General features: G+C 50.4%; 3 protein-coding genes across 3 annotated transcripts; 2 read left to right on the plus strand and 1 right to left on the minus strand.

Annotated features, from left to right (window-relative positions):
* Nucleotides 1-398: 398 nt before the first annotated feature.
* Nucleotides 399-1,808, plus strand: CABS01_16241 (DHH family protein; the record flags this gene model as incomplete). Its single annotated transcript, XM_060549572.1, has 2 exons — nucleotides 399-574; nucleotides 665-1,808. 2 exons carry the CDS (start codon nucleotides 399-401, stop codon nucleotides 1,806-1,808), a joined length of 1,320 nt encoding a protein of 439 aa, XP_060390055.1.
* Nucleotides 1,809-3,478: 1,670 nt separating this feature from the next.
* Nucleotides 3,479-5,149, minus strand: CABS01_16242 (uncharacterized protein; the record flags this gene model as incomplete). Its single annotated transcript, XM_060549573.1, has 1 exon — nucleotides 3,479-5,149. The coding sequence occupies one exon, from the start codon at nucleotides 5,147-5,149 to the stop codon at nucleotides 3,479-3,481; it is 1,671 nt and encodes a 556-aa protein (XP_060390056.1).
* A 12,213-nt stretch (nucleotides 5,150-17,362) lies between these two features.
* Nucleotides 17,363-18,931, plus strand: CABS01_16243 (mannosyltransferase; the record flags this gene model as incomplete). Its single annotated transcript, XM_060549574.1, has 2 exons — nucleotides 17,363-18,252; nucleotides 18,508-18,931. The coding sequence occupies 2 exons, from the start codon at nucleotides 17,363-17,365 to the stop codon at nucleotides 18,929-18,931; spliced, it is 1,314 nt and encodes a 437-aa protein (XP_060390057.1).
* Nucleotides 18,932-19,616: the final 685 nt, after the last annotated feature.

The raw sequence follows: 19,616 nt of genomic DNA on the forward strand, positions 1-19,616 counted from the left end.
AATGAATACGGTAGAAATCCAAACGGTCCACGCATCATCGCTTGTGATTTTACATGCACGCACCGTTGCCGCAATAACGTGTGCGACTCTGGCCATTGCAGGACGGTGTGAAGTGTGCCTACTAGCAAAAAACATACACTGTGGTGGAAAGCGTCGATCCAGGAACCGCGGCTGTTCTATGACGACATGCTCGAGCTTGCACTGTGACCACAGATTGAAGTGTGACGAGTGACAACAGCTTTCTTCTGACAAAAGGTCCCAGCCTCGCCACCACTACCTTATCATACCTAGCCATGCACTTAAGTAAATGTAGGCCACGATCAAGAGCTACGTTTTATGTCTATGATAGTCGCATGAGGCCAGCCAGCAATTACTTTGTGCACAGCAATCTCCTCACTATGAAACGCACCGCGATAGCTGCAAACCTTTCCAGTGGGAGTCAAAATGTCAAGAAATCACGGCCGGCAGTACCCGATTATCATTTGACACCCTCGGTAAGGGACGATCACGGCGAAATTGTGTGGCCCGCGCCAGAGAGTAAGATGGAAGCGGCGAGATCCTTCATTCGCGAATGGTACGGTTGGGAAATCCGCGAGCTCAACTGCTGGTCTCGAAAATGTGTCGCCTGGTGATTTCTCTCAGTCTCATACTGACACTCTACTAGTGTTTCTGCCGGAAAGCCCACATTGATTGTCCCGGACAAGGACGCCGACGGCCTCACATCTGGGGTCATCTTGGAACGTACCCTAGTTCTTCTTGGCCTAGATCCATCTCTCATCACTGCGTACTTGCCCCCAAAGGGCCATAACATCCACGACGAAGCGTGCCGGGCAGAGATGACTTCTCTTAAGCCCACCTACATCTTCGTCCTAGACCAAGGCTCTCGTTCTTCGCCACCTCTCATCGACGGCTTCCATCACGGTATAGTCATTGATCATCATCACGCACTGACAAACGACCACCCAAAGGATGCGTTGCATGTCACAGCCTGCGACTCCCCTCCAGTGGCGACAAGCTCTCTACTCACGTACCTCATCTGTCGAAGTCTCCACGAGAGCGTGCGAGAAGCTTGCGACTGGCTTTGCGTCATGGGTACCCATGGAGACTTGGGGAATACCTTGAAGTGGGAGCCTCCGTTTCCCGACATGAAGTCCACGTTCAAAACATACACCAAAAAGGCTCTCAACGACGCCGTATCACTCATCAATGCCCCGAGACGAACAGCCTCGTATGACGTTCCTTCTGCTTGGAAAGCCCTCCGTGCCTCGAATTCTCCAAAAGAGCTGCTGAGCAACAAGTCCCTGCTGGCCGCCAGAGCAGAGGTTAACGCCGAAGTCGAGCGCTGCACCCACACGCCCCCCAAGTTTTCCGCCGACGGCCGCATCGCCGTCTTCCGCATCAGCTCAGAGGCCCAAGTCCACCCCGTCATCGCCACACGCTGGGCGGGACATCTGTCCTCATCCAAGCTCGAGGTTGTGTTGGTTGCCAACGAAGGATATCTGCCCGATATGGTCAACTTTTCATGTCGTGTTCCGCGCTGTGCCCGAGCCAAGGAGCCGCCAGTCAACATCATTGAGGTTTTGCGGGATGTCGCTACTCGCGCCGAGGACACGACTTTGAGGGAGCGGCTAGGCGACTCATTTGCCAGGGGCCATAAGGAAGCTAGCGGCGGCATTGTTCCAAAAGCCGAGTTCGAGGAGTTGATGTCTGTCCTGGAGATTGGCAAGAAAGTTGAACGAGAATCCCCCAAAAAGGGACAGAAGCCAGGGCAGTCGAATACCTTGTTGAACTATTTTGGAAAGAGTTAGATATGATATAAGACTGGAGAACTTTCAGACTCCTCGGGCCGATTTGTTTGTGTTCCGCAGAGCAGACCTTTGTCTCGCGATTCTCAAATTTCTGGACCGACTATACCCCGTACTGCCGCCTTCTGGAGTACCCTACTGTAAAAGCCCTTTTCGGATCATAGAACATAGCCTTCAGAGGCTTCCCAAGGTTTCTTGATGCCGGGATTGCGTGTAGCTCTATGATGTGCCCGAGTGGCGGCCCTGTTGGCCCAAAAAATGCCCACGTCTCTCCAAACGACGCAGGAGCCAAGGTCGTAGGTACCGTCTGCCCAGGGGCCAAATACATCGCAAACTGATTCGGTATGCCTTGTATCAAACGCTGATGTTGAATGGGAACCAGGACTGGCCTATTTGGGAATCCGTCGTCGCTTTCCGCTAGTTGATATCGGTCTTTCCGTCCTGGAAGGATCAGTGTAACACAGCCGAGCTTCCACGCGCCCATGGCTGTTTTGGTCGCCGGTACAAGGATGAGGAAGTTTTGTTGTCTGACTTCATGTATTATTGGATTTCATAATGAATTGAATTTTCAATATCAAGGAAGCAGAATTATCAGCGACCTCCGTTGACTTTATGGTGAAGTGGGTAGGCTGTTGATGTGTGTCGCTGAATCATGCCCGTCGGCCTTTACGCAAGTCATTCCGCCACTGAAGTCAGCAGGGCATCTTGTTCTGAATCACTATCATCATTATTTGAGCTCTATATGTTGTTATGTGAGTTATATTCCTGCTCGAGCAAGGCATATCTAGCGCAGTGTGCATGGTTTCCAGCAATTATTGTTCCCCCCGAAATGGAGACAAGTTTTGCAAAGTCTGAATGTGAGTAGACAATCGAAACTGCCAGAGATGCGTCATAGTCTGTACTTCACACTCAATCTCTAGTCATCTCCAAATTACAAACGACGTTGAGTTAACCTTGGTCAGATTTGATAGTTACACGGTTGTCGCAATCCATCAACCCCTTCCAAGCAACACTTGAGAAACCGAACTCTGCTCGCCTTCCAATTCTAAAGGTGCCCCACACGGGCCACCACCGGGGTGGATCCCTATCGCCGATCATGAGCGACGCTGCGGATCGCGCATCGGGATCGTCCGCAAGGATCACTCCACGTTCCCAGCTGTGTGTTCTGGGTTCACGGCCTGCGAGGGCCCACAGTTTCCGGATCGATGTACCCGGAGACCCTTCGCTGTGTTTCCGTTTCCAACTCCGGCGATGCCCCATCAGCCTTACACTCATGCGCCTGGCTGTGCCCCGGCGATCAGGTCGGTTCCTGCGTCAAAGTTGCAGATTCAAAGAATCATACAGCTATCATCCATCGAGTCTATCATAACCTGGAAAACTTACTCGCCTTTGGACTATAGTAGACTGATTCGGTTTATTTACAACGACTCACGAGCGCATTGTTAATCACCATGAACAGGGAGCAAGCAAGTGTACGCAACTCTTGGTCGCCGTGCGCTCAGCACGACGAGCGTTGTCAGATTCCGATCCCCGGGTATACCTATGCTCAATGATAATAATACAGTTACAAAAGCGTATGCTGAATGTCAACCAGCTCTGGGTCCTATTTGCTTGCGTCTTTGCGCCTGTTCCTGATATGTTCCTGTGTTTCTTCCTTTTTTTTCTTTCTGTCTTTATGCAGTTGCTGTCTTCCTCGAAGTGAAGCGGTGGCTCCAATCCCGTATCCTTTTGGAGAAACTCCTCTTCATAGGCGCGGGTTCGGGCACCTTTTCGAGCCCGCCCAGATCGTCAGACTCGGCCGCATTGTCAGTGGTCACCGACTCGCCCCCAAGCTTTGTCTGGCGGCGCTGCATGAAGGCGGCTCCAGATGAGAATGTCCTCTTGGGCGCAACTGATGCGGGCTGAGTCGCAATTTGTTGCTGTACTAATGGTGGAGATGAGATCCGATTCATTTCCGTCGTTGACACCGGAAAGGTTGATGCACGACTCTGGCAGCTGCTGCCGCTAACAGTACGAGACTGTGCTGGTCTGGAGGTCCCCGGAACAGGAGACGCTGCAGACGATGCCCAGCCTTGGCCATGACGAAGGGACACCCATACGGAGGTTACGGTGATGAGGATTCGAGTCGCTTCATCGACAGGGTGAGTCTCTCGTTGTGTCGCGCCGTGGGATGCTGTTGGCAGCGATGGAGTTTCCTTGTCGCCGGTCAAATCCATGCTGAATGGTCGTGTAGGAGGATAACGACCGGAGGATTGTGATACGGTGGTGTAGTTATCCAAGATTTCGAGATTAGCCGGCGTCAAAGTTGCCATAACGGGGTGTCGACGAAGCTGTGGATCGAGGACGCTGAAAGTGAATTTGTACTCCGAAGCAGCGGGGGTCGGTGCCGCGGTGCATGTAGCCGTGGACAGAGGCCGGGCACTACGTCTGGCCCATCTCGCAATTGTCGTTTGGCCAGCTTCGTCAACGTGGACGAAATCGTACGACCCATTGTTTGTTTGAGTGGCAGTCCAAACTGAACCGTCCGCCAAAACAATTTCCGTCTGTTCGCCAGAATCCCTCCGCTCGCCTTCTTTCCGCGACGAGACCGGCGAGATAACGGCAACCAAGTCGCGCTTATCGAGATCTTTGTCATCCGAGTCAGAATCGTCAGCGTTATTGTCGTAGTCCTCACTCTTGGCCAAGATGAGGCCATTCATGCCCAGCTGTCCCTTGACCCTGAACATCTTGGGAAAGCGTCGCGCGAGACGGGGGAGGATCACTGTTCCAGCAATCATGCTCGAGGGGACGACATCAATGGCGGGCATGGGCCGCTTGTCGTTCGATAGTTGTTGTAGCTGCAGCAGAAGTCGCGGTCGGATGGACACGAAGCGTCGCTGTTTCGTACGAAGCTTTGGGGGAGGGTAGGCTAGCATGTAGTTGGTACATTGCCTTGCAGCTCGCCTTGATCTTTTGGATCTTTTCACAGTGCTTGTATCGCTAATCTCTGATACCAGACTGCCTTCGTCTTCGCTCACGCCATCGAGACCATGTGTTTCCTCGCCTACAACGGTAGGTTCTTCCTCGAAGCGTACGACGAGGTCCTTTCTTTGGACAAAGTCAGACACCGGTCGGATTCTGCGTACTGGGCGTGTAGCAGAGGCGGGCTCTTGTAATGAAAGGCGTCGGTTGATACGTTGTGTTGGCGTCTCGGTTTCATCGGTTGAGAATGACGATCGCTGAAGCGGCGATGCGCCTAGTGATGAACGTAGGAGAATATGCCTGCGCGCAGGCTGGTTGCCGCTGGCAGTGGTCTTGTTGGAGTATTCGTGCCCATGCAGGCTTGCGCCAGAATGGAGAAACATCGTGGTAGTCTGGAATTTAGTGACACGGTATTGATGAAATCATGGACGCGACCAGGGCGATATCCCACTCCAGTCAACGTACGATGTCGAAGGACGATTGCGTTCCAGTATTTCCCAAATGGAAATGCAGGCAGTAAAGCCGGCGTGGTTAAACCGACCGACAGGACGAGGGTTGGATCGTCTTATGCGAGGGGTATAAATCGGTCAAGCTCTCCACTTGCAGCTGGCCAAAGTGGGGTGGATGCTGATGCTGATGCTGGTAGCGGTGCAGTGCAGCTCGGGTCCTGGAAATTCCGTTCTAAGTGGTTCAATACCGCAAGGTGCGTTACACTGGTCTCGAAGTGTGCTTGACGTGGGATCGATCGTTACAGTGACTGGCAAGTCTTGTCGACACAGCGACGAGTATGGTTGATTGCGGCAGAGGCGTTGGGCGAGGCAGACGACAGGACAAAGAAGAGAGAGAAATAGGGGACGTCGATGCTGGAGAGCAGGCTGTGTGAGGGAATGAGCGGCCTACAAGTACATCATCTAGCGTCAGCCCAGAAACACCTTCTCTGATGAGGCTCAGAGAGCTATGCTGTATTTGGCGGGGGTGCAACACAGAAGGCTTTTGAATGGCTTGAGTGGCTTGACTCGTGAGCGGTCAGTGGCCCGGGGATCCAGTTGGCCTTGTATGTCCGTGGGCGCGGGATGGGCTGAGCTGAGGTGACGAGGGCAAAGAGAAAGGCAAGAGGCTTACAAGATGCTTGAAAAGTAGCGTTCGGTGTTCAAAGGGATCGTGTGATGGCGGGAATGATTCTTGGTTGACCCAGGGTGCGTATCCCGAGAAGGAGCAGCGGTGATGGAAACCCGCAAGTCTTCTTGTCTTGCAGAAGAGAGGGGAAATGGATGCGTAGTCAAGCTGGAGGAGCTGAGCTGAACAGGTCGGGATTCGTTTATCGCGTGACGTCTGACTTTCCGAAGTCAATGCAAACGTAAGTTCGGGTCGTCAAGAAAGAGTCTGCAGCGCAATGTCGTTTGTCTCTCGTGGAAATCGTGGAGTAGGTACGCAGAATATACCTGACTGAGCAAGAAGGAGACTAGAAAGGCTGGCGAGATATGCGGAAGGAGTTTGGCGAGAGGATCTGAGATGCAGGAGAGTGGTTGGAGAACGGACAAGGAGGAGCAGATGGCCACCAGGGTCCAGATGTATAGATGTAAGTTGAGGGAAAGACGGATGCAAGAGCAGGGGAGCCCGAGGCAAGGGTTGAAGGGTAGCTCGGGGAGGCAAGCTGAGGTATCCGAAGAGCAGGTTGAAAAAGACGGTAAGGTGTGTACCCCGTTCGTTTGTGCCGGAATGCGAAGTAGGTACTTTACTGGGTGTACAGTAGGTAGGTACTTGACAAAGGCGAGGCGAGGGTGTCAAGTGTTTTGGAGCCGACTTGCGAGGTGGGGAGATGGAGGGACGGAGCCGGAAAGGATGATATCAGGGGCTGACTTGATTTTGGCTTTCTCTCTCAGGTCTCCAGCGAGTGCGGGAAGCGCTGTGGAGGGGGAGGGTGAGTGCTGATGGAGTGGTGGGTGTTTACTGTGGGCGAGTGGGTGTGGGCGTGCGAGTGCCGTCTTTTGTGGTCGCCGAGGGGAAGAGAGGGGAGTCCCTGTCTTTCTTTGGGAGAACGCGATGGCAGACGCAGCGGGAACCTGGACTTGCAGTTGAAATGGTCGCCGTTTGGTGTGGTGTTTTTTTCTTCTTTTTTTTGTTTGGTTCGGCGGACTACGTAAAGTATCCGTTCACAGGAGAGTCCGGGTACGTACACACTACCAGGTGCGAGGGTCGATGTTAGAGGAGAGGAGAGAAAGGATGTGTGTTGCCTCTGGGGCAATAACAGGGCGAACCGGCCTGCCGTCGGAGAAGAGAAGAAGGGCGAGGGGGACGGGGGAATAGAAAGTTGCGAGGTTGGGCGCGCCGAGAGAGGAACGGAGATGGCAAATGTGCGAGAGAGAGAGAGAAAGAAAGAAGAGGAAGAGAAAAAGAAGATCCGACGGGAGCAGAAGAAGAAGACGAAGTTGAAGAGGGGACTTGGAGTGGATGGAATGGGTACGTATTGTTGGGTGGAAATACAGCGGCGGAGATATGTACCGACCACGTACCTTTTCTTCGGTTTGCAATTCGATTCTCAGGAGGAAGTGACGATGTCCAAATGAACCGCTCTGCCCAGAGGGAGCGTAAGCAGGGGGGGAAGGGGGGAAGGAACCTTAAGGACCCCAATCAAATTATGAGCCAGGAGCGGTGCTGCTGCTCGGTACGGGCACCTACCTACCTTATGGATACAGGTACTGAGCCTTCTGCCCTGGGCGTGACGGGGCACTGAGGTGGGAGGCGAATTCCGGCTGTTTCTGTTGTGAACTTGTGCAACCAAGTACAGATTGGACACTGTAGCTTACCGTACTGCGTCGGTACTTAGGTGCCTTAACCCGACACGGTCAGTGAGCTAAGTCTGACATATGCGCTGCCAGTGCTCCCAGACTCAGTCTGTTCTGACTCTCTTGGGGCAAGAGCGGTACTTGCTGTCCCCCTTGGAAGTGCACTTGCAAATACGTACTTTCGCAAATCCCCTCAAAGCGGAAATTCAGGGGAAGCATCGTGGAAGACCAGGAATGTTGGTAATTCGTAAAACCTCGCTGCCTCTGGCAAACACTTCTTTCCAACTAGGTACTGTACGGAGTATATTCTACCGGTACACACTCATAGCCCCATGCCCCTTCGTGTGCTGAGTTACGGTGGAAACTTCACAGTTCTACCGTACTGGCCATCGAAAGCCCCAAGCAGGCCAAGCAAGCCAAGAAGCATCGAATGAAATCATGGATATTCTCCTTTTTTCGGCTTCTCTCTCTCATACTATGTATATCTCATCCAACTCAGGCCCCGTCCATGAAAAGACCGCTAACAATGGAGCATCCGCTAACGTGGTGACGACGTCCATATGGTCAAACCCGTGCCGTGGTGGGAACCGGAAAGGCCCCACCTCCCTACGGTTCCTCTCCTCTGCATCATACCAAAACACCCTATTTAGCTGCCTCTGCCACTGACGCATAACCAGATGGGTATTGCTTTCCGTAGGTAGGTAGTTGGCATGTTCATCAGCCCAGCATGGCATCGTGGCTTTTGGCTGCTTTGGTTAGTGGACATCCAGCTCGGCCGTTTCGATATGGGGTCGTCTGACCCAGTCTTTTGCGGAATGTGCTGTGCAATTTTGTGCTGCAACTTCAGCCTGGCTTTACCAGACCAGTACGGAGTACACAAAGATTGACAGGGTAGCGACTGCCGCCTCCACATCGTCTTTGCATCGGCTCGTCGGCGAACTGCGAGACCCTAGATCGGACGGGACGGGGTTCCCTCTCCGACCGTCTGCCCATTGCACCACTTCTTCGTGGACCGTTACTGACGAGCTCCCTGACGGAGGAGGGGCCAGCTCCAGATCAGTGCTGATGGCCACAAGCCTCTCTCTGAGTATCAGCTCCTTCTGTGCGTCTGGCTAGAAACTTGCCTCGCTTCTTTGCCGAACTCCTGTATCCAGAGAACACTCCTCTCGCATATGTGTTGCAAGAGAATGACAGACAGCAAACTGTGTTCGTGTTTGCGTAGTGTTTGATGGGTGTCGCCGGTGAGGGCTGAACCTCCAGAGATGGATGGCTGGTCCAAATCTTCAGCCTTTCCGGTTTCCCCTCGTCTGAGGCTTGCCGAAAGAACTCTCAATCCTATCACATAACTTTGCCTGTAAAACACGGCTGCCGAGGGGGGGGGCGCCCGGAAGGGTGGTTTACAACTCACGTCGTCTAGTTTCTCGTCCGGCCAGCTGGGGACCACCATGGTAGCGCAGCTATAATCAGTTGGCTCCAGTACCAGTTGCGCGTCTCCTTCCCCCCTCCCGCCGCGGGAAGGGTTATCCCGAGTCCAGCCAAATGAAGTGTGGGCTGCTGGTGAACCTCCCGACTAGGAAAGCCAGGGGAACCAACATTTCGGGAATCGTCGATGCGCATTCGATTCGCAAGGCGTTGGTGAGAAGGACGGCGAAGAAACAACCCCGACCCCAACTCCGTTCATCCGTCATCGGTGAGACAGAGCTGGCCTCATCTCAATCCCGTTGAATACCTAGGCGAAAAGGCGGCAGACGCTCCGTGTGTCAGACCACTCTCAGAGACCGCAAAGGCGCCGACTTTCAGGGCACATTGTTGGTGTCAGTCAGATGTTCTCTCCAAGACTGACCATCTGGATCACTGGAGCCCAGTCTGCCGCTGCGATCGGGCGCTAGGCCAGTAAAGGGCAGGCACACGCCGGCTGCAGTCTCGCGTGGGTGAGGTATGGTGGGGTCGTACTCGGATTGGACAGACGGCTAACTCGGGTCTCCCTTGCAAGCTGGCCTGGCAGGGTACGAGGGTTCATCTTCCCTCCCGCAAAAGGGGATGCCCACATGCCACAGGACTGGGCATCCCAAGATGCGCAAGCTGTAGGTAATTACCTATGTGCAGCTGTGTCAACGGATAGTGCGTCTGTGTGCGTTCAGAGGTGGGAAGATGTGTACCTAGTCCTTCTCCCTCTTCTTGTTCTTCACTGTGCAGGTGCCACAGGGTGTCTGTTGTGGCGGGTGAATCACACTCGTCGGAGCACCTCATGAAGATTCACCGTAACATACCTATGCTCGGCCTATACCCAAGCACCCAGGCTTAGCAGCCGCTGATTTGGGCCGGCGATCAACCTGGAACCGTGGTCGAGAACACCGCCCAGAAGTAGGGACGGGTTACGGGAGACGGGCGCCGTCACAGATGAAGGGTTAGCCTTTCTACGCAGTCGCAGCCACGGCGTGATACGTCTCGAGCCGATGGAAGCCCTAGATCAGACCGTCCCCCGAATCCACGATAGGCGTCCGCACCTTCTGCACCTACTGCACCTGACGAACTCTGGACGCACGCCGAGGCTGCCCTAGCCGTGACACGTTGCAGGCCGACTGCTGATGCTCAGAAGCAGTGATGTCGAGTCCATGGCATGTGTAAGTCTGTTTGTTTCGTTTCCAGCGCTTGTTTCGCGCTATCGTCACCAAAGCTTCTCGGAGAAACAGAAACTACCTGCAACGCCTACTCAGTGCACTCAATGTGTTTTTCGGGTCTAACGAGCCCGGCTGATTGGAACCGTCTGAACAACAATTGTCTGGCCACGCTGTACCTGCACTTGGGCCATGACGTGTTGGGCGGAATGGCTGTTAGTGTCCCCGGACGGTAGAGCTGGTTTAGGTGATCAAGACCAGCTCTGGCGCTCTGGTTCTTGAGTCTCAACTCTCGACTGAACTGAAAAAGTCGACTAGGAGGAACTACTGCCGCGAATTGTCTTGCCAATGTTGCAGCAAGGAAAGCAGCCGGGACAAGTTTAGATACCTAGGTAGTGCCTAGATAGATGATAGACAAGAGGGACAAGTTCGCTCGACTAGGTGGGGGTAATCGCTGCATCCTGCGAGATGGTAAAGGCGCATGGCACTCTCGGATTTGGGTCTGCAAGATTGGCGGCGGTGCCTCAGTGCTGATTCGATTCGTTCAGTCGTCGAACGAGATGCCGCGATGCAACACCAACGCCTCTACATCGATCGTCGAGTAGCAACAGGCCATTCCAAGACAGTTCAAGATATGGAACAGCGGTGAGATCCAGGGCCCCAGCGTACGTATTCGGGTATTGTCTCCGCCGAGTGCCCAAAGGTCCTGCATCGACACCATGAGCTGTGTAACAGTTGCGAGATGGTCGCCGGCGAAGTCGCGAATCGGCCCAGGCATCAATTAGTCGAGCGGTGATGATAGGCATGCTGATCACTGAAGCCGGTCAGCTCAGCCCAGCGATTGGATTCCTCGCTATTACGTGTGCCCCACTCGAGATTGCGGATGATGCTCCATGTCATCCATCGTTGGCTTCCGCAAGCAAGTGCGGCTGTAAGGTAAGCACCAGGCACAAAGTACCGCCATGATCTCCATTCTCCGAAACCATGATTTGGGGTCACTCGACAGCACCAAGCGCCCTGTCGCTGAGGGATTGGTGTCACAGACAGAGCCAAGGTTCCCGATGAGATATTCGGAGCAGCTTGGCTGCCACAGTGCAAAATCCAAGCTGTGATACCGAACAACCTGGGATCTAGCAGCGGGCGTTCTTACGCAGTAGACGTTGCTGCAGAGAGGACTGTGTGGCCTGCAGTGCCCTGTAGCTTCTCAGTGCCCGCCCTATGAGAACACCACTACCGTGGCCTGGAAGTATCCGTACATAAGCAGGGCGTTCGTTGCTCTCTGGAACGGGCGCGAAAGCAGTCAACCAGGAAGTGAAGGTCAGGGGTCCAGACGCAATGGCCAATCCGGTGGCTGCCAGCGATGCCGAACGGACGCGGATTGACAGTCTGGTGACAGTTTCTCAAGGGCCAAGGGTGCCCATGGATGCGAAGCTTAAAAGGAAAGTCGGAAACTGGCTGTGTCTCTTGGTAGTGTCAGCAGCGACGTTCAGGACCGCCGGCAATAAAGTCGAGTACTTCTCTCTCTCAGAGGTCAGACAGAGACACCTGAGCGTGCTGGAGCTGAGAACAAGGTTGGAGGGGTTCGTCATCCTGCTGTGTTCTTTCCTACTGCGGTAGGTGGTGAGTTCTGTGCTTGAAGGGGAGCAAGGGACGCCATGTGAAACAAAAGCAAACAATGACTGCTCAGCCTCTCAACCTTCCCTTTGTCAACCACAGGCCAAGTCCCAGCTCCGGCTGCTCACGGCCGGTTCCGGCTGCGAATTGCCTGTTGCGGTACGGAGTGGGCTTATGTAAACGCAAGGTGCATATGACTTTTAGCTTCGGCTCGCAAACATTCAACGTTCACGTCCTTTACCCAACTTAGGTACTTGGTAGTATCCGATAGTGAATCTTTACTTTTGGAAGGACCCGAACTGCCTGTGCCTCCTCGGAGAAGCCCTGCCAGGCTACAAGCTCGAGTGAGGAAAGAAGCGAGGACGGCACGACGAGAAAGGGTTCTTTACCCAAGGTACCTAAGGAAAGTGAGGGCGGAGGAACGGTGTAGTGGTGCTTTCCGCTCCGATGCCGATCTGCCAAAAGAACCGGGGCCGACCTGCCTTGCTGGACGGAATGTCACCTTCCCACCTTGTTTCCCATTTCCCATCTTTGGATGTTTCTTTCCTCGTCCCGCCATGAACATGTCACCATGTCCCCACGGGATGTCAATGTCCAATCTGTCAGGCACCTCCTCGCAGCCCTAGGCATTCCTTTCTTCCTTCCTAACGCCCAAGTACCTCTCTCACAGATACCTCAGTACATATAGTACCTTATGCAGATGCGCCTGATACATTATGGGCGATGATATTCTGCCAGCACCTGCCGATATCCCGCTACTAAGTGTGGCTGCGGCCGCTCCTGCCTCCGACTACGGAGCCTAGCTGCCTATACCTACCTACTTACCTACCTACTTACTTACCTACCTACTTACCTATTTATAACTATTATTTTATTAACTTTACCGTCGCTACCGCTGCTATTACTACTAATTAAAGCTATTCTTAATATTAATATACTATAAGAAGAGAATAATTACGAAGTTAACGATCCTTTTATTTATTAATATATTATTAATTATAACGATTATAGTTATGTAGAGTACGATTACTTATTTTATAGCTAGCGCTTTTTTAACTTGCTTAAGGTTAGAGTAGTATTTAATAAGGCTACTTACGAGGCTAGCTTTGCAGTCCGAATTATTTAATATAAACCCTTTACTAGGGCGCTAATTATTATTACTTATTACTATATTCGTAGCTCGCGTTGCGATTAAAAGTAGTAACGCTTTATAAAGTTAACCTATTTAAATAAGCGTTATAGATCTTTAACCTCGTTTATAAACTACTATTAGTAAATTGCTACTAGCTTTTTAAGCGGTGATTAGCTTTTTTATCCCGTTATTAGCGCCTTTTATAACTATTATAACTACTTATTTAGTAATATTAATATTTTTATATATTACTACTGCGCGCTATTACGCGGTAAAAAGGATTAAATTATTAACTAATAGAATAAGGGTATTCGACTTATCTAAATCTTTTTAAGTTTCTAATTAGAAAGTAGTAATTATAGTAGTATTATTAACTACGATATACTTAATATACTAGCTACCTACTGCCGTAACGAATTAGGTAATAGATCCCTTATTAAGTAGTTATTTAATTAATTATGCGATTTTACGAAGTATTAGTATTATTTTTAATGCGACGACGCGGGTTATATTACGAGCTTATTTATCGTACTTATTATTACGATTTCCTTATTTTAATAATATCCGGATGTTCTATTAATAGATTTTATATATAAAACTAATTAATTTAATATGCCGCTATTTAATATTTGCGGAGTTACGAACGATAGTTATGCTTTTTAAGTTATAAGCTACTTTTTGTTTAGTAAGAAAGAAGCTAATTATTATTAGGCTATTAACTAGCTATTAGTATTACTCTAGGCTTACGAAATTCCCTTTTTATAAGTTATATATACGGATTGCGAGATTACTCTACTTAATACTTTTAATAATAATACCTAATTTAAAGTAGTACTATACGTACTCTACTACTAGTATATTAACTTTAACGTACTAGTTAAGACCCGGCACTATTTTAGCTTAGTTATAAGGGACGAGATTAGCGTCGTTATACGTAACCCTCGTTTTTAATAATTTTTTACGGATTAGGGTAATTTCTTTTATAGCGAATTAATAGCTATATACTACGATTAATTATTTAAATTTGAGACTACTAGGTACCCTATAGTAGTAGTTAATTATATTATTAATACTTAGCTTAAGCCGTAGTATAAGAAAATCGTATTTACTTAGGTTAACTAAATTAGGTATTTTAGTTACGTAACTACGTTAATTATCGAATCTTTATACGCGAGTATTAAAGTACGAATTTGTTACTATACGGGCGATTTTAAAGCCGTATTTAATAAATTAGTTATTTTTTAAGTAAGTTAAGCGGTTATAATTAGCGCTTATTAAACCTGTTATTAGGCTAAGGTATTAAGTACTATTACGGGATTATTTTAGAGGAAGGTCCGTATATATATATATTACGATACCCTTAGGTACCTCTTATAAGAACTCCGTACGCTAAGTAAATAACTAAATTTAAGTTTATATAAGAAGTCGTTAAGAGAGTGCGTACCTTACTTAATTTAAACTACTTATAGGCTACTTTATTACTACGTCCTTTAATAATATACTAAGGACGGTACTTTAATATTATTAAAAGAGATTTATTTATATTAGTTCTAGCGATACTTAGAGCTTATTATTAATAATAGTACTTCTACCTCCCTATTCGATCCTTTATAAGTCCGAGGTAAGGGTCGCTTATAGGGCTTTATAATAAGTATTATAATAGTTATAATAAGTATTAGGGTGCTTAAATTAAAAAAGCTAGCGGTCGATCTAAGTACTTTTTCTAAATAAGAGCCTTTTGTATTTAAGTATAAAAAAGCTACTAAACGCATAAAAATAGTACCCGTATTAGTACTACTACTATTAATAGTACTTTTAGCGCTAAGTAAAGCTACCTCTATTTAACAAAGCTTTAAAATTATATACGATTTTAATATATATAAGCTTAGTATAGAGATATAGCGGGGGTATTAGCGGGCTATTACTAACGAGGTAATTAATATAGTTAATAGTAATACGATTAATCTTATAGGGGCTCTTTAGCTATTAACGCTTATAAAGTTGCGATCCTAATTAATTAGTAATTTTACGTAGTTAGACATATTATAGGATCTAGTTAACGAGGATTATACTTATAATATTAATTTTATAATAAAAAGCGAGATAGATAGACTCGCTAATAAGTATAAGGCTAAAGTAGAGGACGAGGCTAAAGTAGAGGAAGTTACTAAATTACGGGCTATGGGCTATACGAAGTAATTAATAGTTAATTAGGTAGTTAATTAGGTAGTTAATTAAGTAGTTAATTAGGTTAATTTATTAATTACCGTACTTTTTACTAAAATAATTTAATTAATTATAAGTTAATTAACGGCCTCTAATTAGCTTAACTTATTCGAATGCTGACTACGCAGAGCCTAGCTTACGTGTGTGCCCGAAACCGGCGGTCGTGTAGCGGCCGTAGCTACACTTGGTGGCGGGATATCGGCAGGTGCTGGCAGAATATTATCGCCCTATATTATACCTTAAGGTAAGGTAGATGTGAGCGATGGTCTCAGTCACATGCAGCTTGCCCCTTTTCCTTTCCCTGCGTTACCTTACCTCCAGATATGGATGGTACTGCCTAACTTGCATTTGCACATGCTTCAAGGCGCCATCCATCTGAAAGACCACTCAACCATCAAGCGCGAGCTGGGCTGGATCTTGGTAAACGTCAAGTGACAAAAAAGGAATCTGGACCAGCCGCCAGCCCGCCCTCCTCCACCTTTACGCATACCGTGCCGGCTGGAGTGCAGCGGATCTACCGGGACTTGGCTCATTGGACAAGTTTGGGCCTTTTCCAAGCACACAAGTCATTGAAAATAATCATGGTGGCTGCTCGTCTGCATCCATGGTCGGGTCTTTTTTCTGTCGGTCTGCACGATGAATGGCTGGCTGCACGTTCATGCCTAGTACTCCGTCCTGGGCGTACTGCGACCACCTTCAGTCAGCATATGGCGGTAAGCAAATGCATCAACAACGGATGATTGATACATAGATTAGATAAGTACCTAGTGTAGACATCAGATTAAGGGGACAGGCCAATATCCAGCCAGCCTCATCCTCCCTTGAACCCATGGCCCGATCCATTTTGCCATTCAAGGTGGTGCGGCCCACCTTGGTCTTAGCATGCATCCCGCCGCCAAACCGAGACTAGGCTGTGTAGGTTCTTGAGCAATGAGCACCGATTACTCCGTATGGACGAGATTCTCTTCATTTCACTCTTGTCAAGCTGGAATGCAGTCGAGGGAATCTCAGGGGAAGAAAAACACGGGGCGGCAAATTCAGGGGATGAAGCTCTCCTGTAAGAGGTTCCAGCTTCTCCCCATTGCCCACGGGCGGCCCTGGACGAGCCCTGTTCAGTGGAACCTGGTCCGAGACTTCGCCACACCTTCATCGCACACTGATCCTGATGCGGCCAGAGTCCAACAAACTTGTGCTCACTGCGCCGTGGGCTGAGCGGGCTCTCCGCTATTCAATGCCCTGGAGCCCTGGAGTACAGGCTCTCCACTGCTGCGGAGAGGAGCACAGGGGTAAAAGGAGGTTGGAATCGAGAGGGGCAGTCTATGTACTGGTTTCCGCTAATTACAATCCTGGTAACCAGGCAAGGGCGACATGGTCTTGGAGTTTTGAGTCCCGGTTCATCTTCAAGGCTTGACAGCCAGGTGGACACTGGCATCCGCAATCAACGGCTCGTCCCACGAAGACAGACGCTTGGAACGCTTCGAGAAGAAAGAAAAACAAAAAGGGCTGAAAAAATGGAGGAAGAAATTTTCGTCTCGCCCACATCGTCAACGTTTAGATGGGATCGAGACCCGCTCGCATTGTGCTGACCCCGAACTCCGCCTCGGCGGGGTGTCTTCTTAGGTAAAGTCTGTCAAACGGATCAAACAGTATTACCTACCTTTCCGGCCCTGGGCTCGCTCGTAGACTGCGGTTTCCGGTAGCCAAAGCCATACTCCGTACTGGACAGAGAGAAGAGAGTAAAAATAAATCCGAACCCACAGATGAAAAAAAGAAAAAAGAAAAAAAAGAAAAAGAGTTGCAGGTGGTCTGTGCATTATTGCCGTACACCGAGTCACCGACGGAGCCGGCTCACCGAGGTCACTCGGCGGTTGCAATTGGCCACAGTTGCTCCCGCCCATCCCGACGCGGCTAAAGCTCCCACTCCGTTGAACCTCGCCTCAAGTCCTCCCGTCCAACGAGACAAACGGCAATGTCAAGGTAAAGGCAACGCCAGCCAAGAGTTCATCCACAACTATCATTACCAACACGGCAGTCAAACTTTGTCTTCCCTCTCAGAATTTCCCAGCAGTGGATCTCTTGCCACACTTTTTGTCCGTTGTCAACTTGTGGTCGTTACAAGTCCCGCCGCCTTGGCACTTCGCGGACCTTTACTCGCGCCCGGAATCGCGGCATCTCCCGCTCCCCGACCTCACCTCGATTTTGCCCGACGTCATCACAATCATGTTCTCCCGCCATGACTCTCAACCCCGTCAGACCTTGATCACCGCTTTCGTTGCCTGGAAGGCCCTCCTACTGGCCATCGCCCTCGGCAGCGCTGTGGCGCCATCTTACGATACTTCGACGACCTTGATGCTCCAGCGCAATGAGTCCGACGTCTCCCTCGTCACCCGCCTGACGCGCTGGGACGCTCTCTACTTCACTCAATCCGCCAGACGCGGCTACGTGTTCGAACAGGAGTGGGCTTTCAACGCTGGTCTGCCACTCGTCGTCTCGGGCCTGATCCGGGTCGCGCGCCTGCTTGGCTTCGAGGGCGATGAAACCGGCGCGTCGGAAGCTGCCTTCAGCATCGTGATCGCTCACGTAGCTCACCTATTCGCCGCTCTCATGCTGTACGAGCTGACCGTCAAGCTCTTTACTCGACCTCGATTGGCATTCCTGTCCGCCTTGCTCCACATCTTGTCTCCGGCTGGCCTATTCCTTTCGGCACCCTACGCAGAGAGTCTTTGCGCCTTCTTCTCTTTCGCCGGCTACTACGTGCTCGCATCGGCGTCGACCTCCACCAAGGGGTCGTTTCCATGGGTCACAGCTCAGATCTTGGCCGGCGTCATCTTTGGTCTCGCGACGGCCTCTCGGTCAAACGGCCTCCTGAACGGCCTCCCCTTCGCCGTCGAGTGTCTAATGATCCTGCCCCCGCTGCTGGCCAGCCCTATGAGCTTGAAAAATATTGCGGCTCTGTTTGGTTCTGTCACAGGCGGGCTCCTCGTGGCAACGGGGTCAGTTGTACCACAAGCGCTTGCTTGGCTGCGATACTGTTCCGGTGCATCCGAGGCGCGCGCATGGTGTGAGCGGACCGTGCCCAGCATCTATTCCTTTGTACAGGAACATTACTGGTATGTACTCTTTGCGCTTCACCGTCGTTTTCTCTTTGAGGAATGAAAATTTCTCTCCAGCCTTACACTAGCCATGGGTCTGGTCATGGTTGAGTCACCCCTCCCCCCTCTGTCTGCTTCCCTCCCTCGGGCCCCGTCAAGTGCTTTGGGTCGGTACTTGCGGAGATTTGAGGTGGGATCTGGGTTTTGTGGGATCGTGAATGTCACTTGGTTCCTCTAGATTCTGTTCTCGCTTGCTAATCTTGGATCACGCAGGGACGTTGGCTTGTTCCGTTATTGGACGCTATCGAACGTTCCTCTGTTCGTTCTTGCCGCGCCGGTGCTGGGACTCCTCATGGTGTCCGGGTGGGAAGTCATCAACAGGCCTTCGGGGTTGGCGCGGAGTCCGACGGCGGAGAAGCAGCGACAAGGGCAGAGTGGCACGAAGTCGGTTTTAGTAGGTTCCATGGCCGCTGCCCAACTTCTGCTTGCCGTCTTGGCGATCACGACGTACCATGTCCAGATCATCACTAGGATCGCGTCTGGGTATGCGGTGTGGTACTGGTGGGTTGCCGGTTGTCTGCTGGACCACGGCGCCAACGGCAAGAGACGGGACGTTGGCGGCAAAGTTGTCATATTTTCCGTAATGTACGCCATGATTCAGGGTGTGTTGTTTGCGTCGTTTCTACCGCCTGCTTGAGATACCCCGGGTTCTGCCGCTGCGGCGCATGGATCTCAGTTTAACCTGTTCATCATAATAAATAGACTTTTCTTTTGACATTGAGTCGCATGACGGAAGTGCCTTGTGAATTCAACGCCCCGTACGTACTGCATATGGGATGATGACCAAGAATGTCGGCCACTTCGGATAGCCTGGAAAGCCTCATGAACCCTTATCTGGACCCTGGCTCTTGCTGGCAGGTAAGCCAGGCAAACTTAAAGCCTTGCGTGTGAGGTGTAGTCAAACAATGTGACTCAAGCATGAAGAGTGATGTCATGCTTCCCAAGGTCGGTTGACGTCTCTGGCATGTTCATGCCATCTATACGCCAATAAAATTTGTCTCCCAGAGCAATTCAGGGTCTATGATCGTGATGAAAGGCTAATATTGGATGACCACCGATGACAAGTCCGTCATCCAATTGACCCAAGTCACGAGGCACCTTGTAATGGCTTGACCTGTGTTTATGCCTCTTTCTAGCATCAAAGTAAGTACGAGGGTAGGACTGCAGATTGCAGTAGGGGTGACCTCCTGACCATGGTTCAATCGTGGCCTATCAAATTGTTCTGAAATCATCAATTGTGAACACCTCACTCTGAGTTTACTGTTTAAAAAGTACCGAGCACATGGTGCATCGATCAAATAGTCTAAGAGGGCCTTAGTTGA

This window comes from Colletotrichum abscissum, assembly GCF_030869225.1.
Source record: "Colletotrichum abscissum strain IMI 504890 chromosome Unknown Scaffold_87.1, whole genome shotgun sequence".
Lineage (NCBI taxonomy): Eukaryota > Fungi > Ascomycota > Sordariomycetes > Glomerellales > Glomerellaceae > Colletotrichum > Colletotrichum abscissum.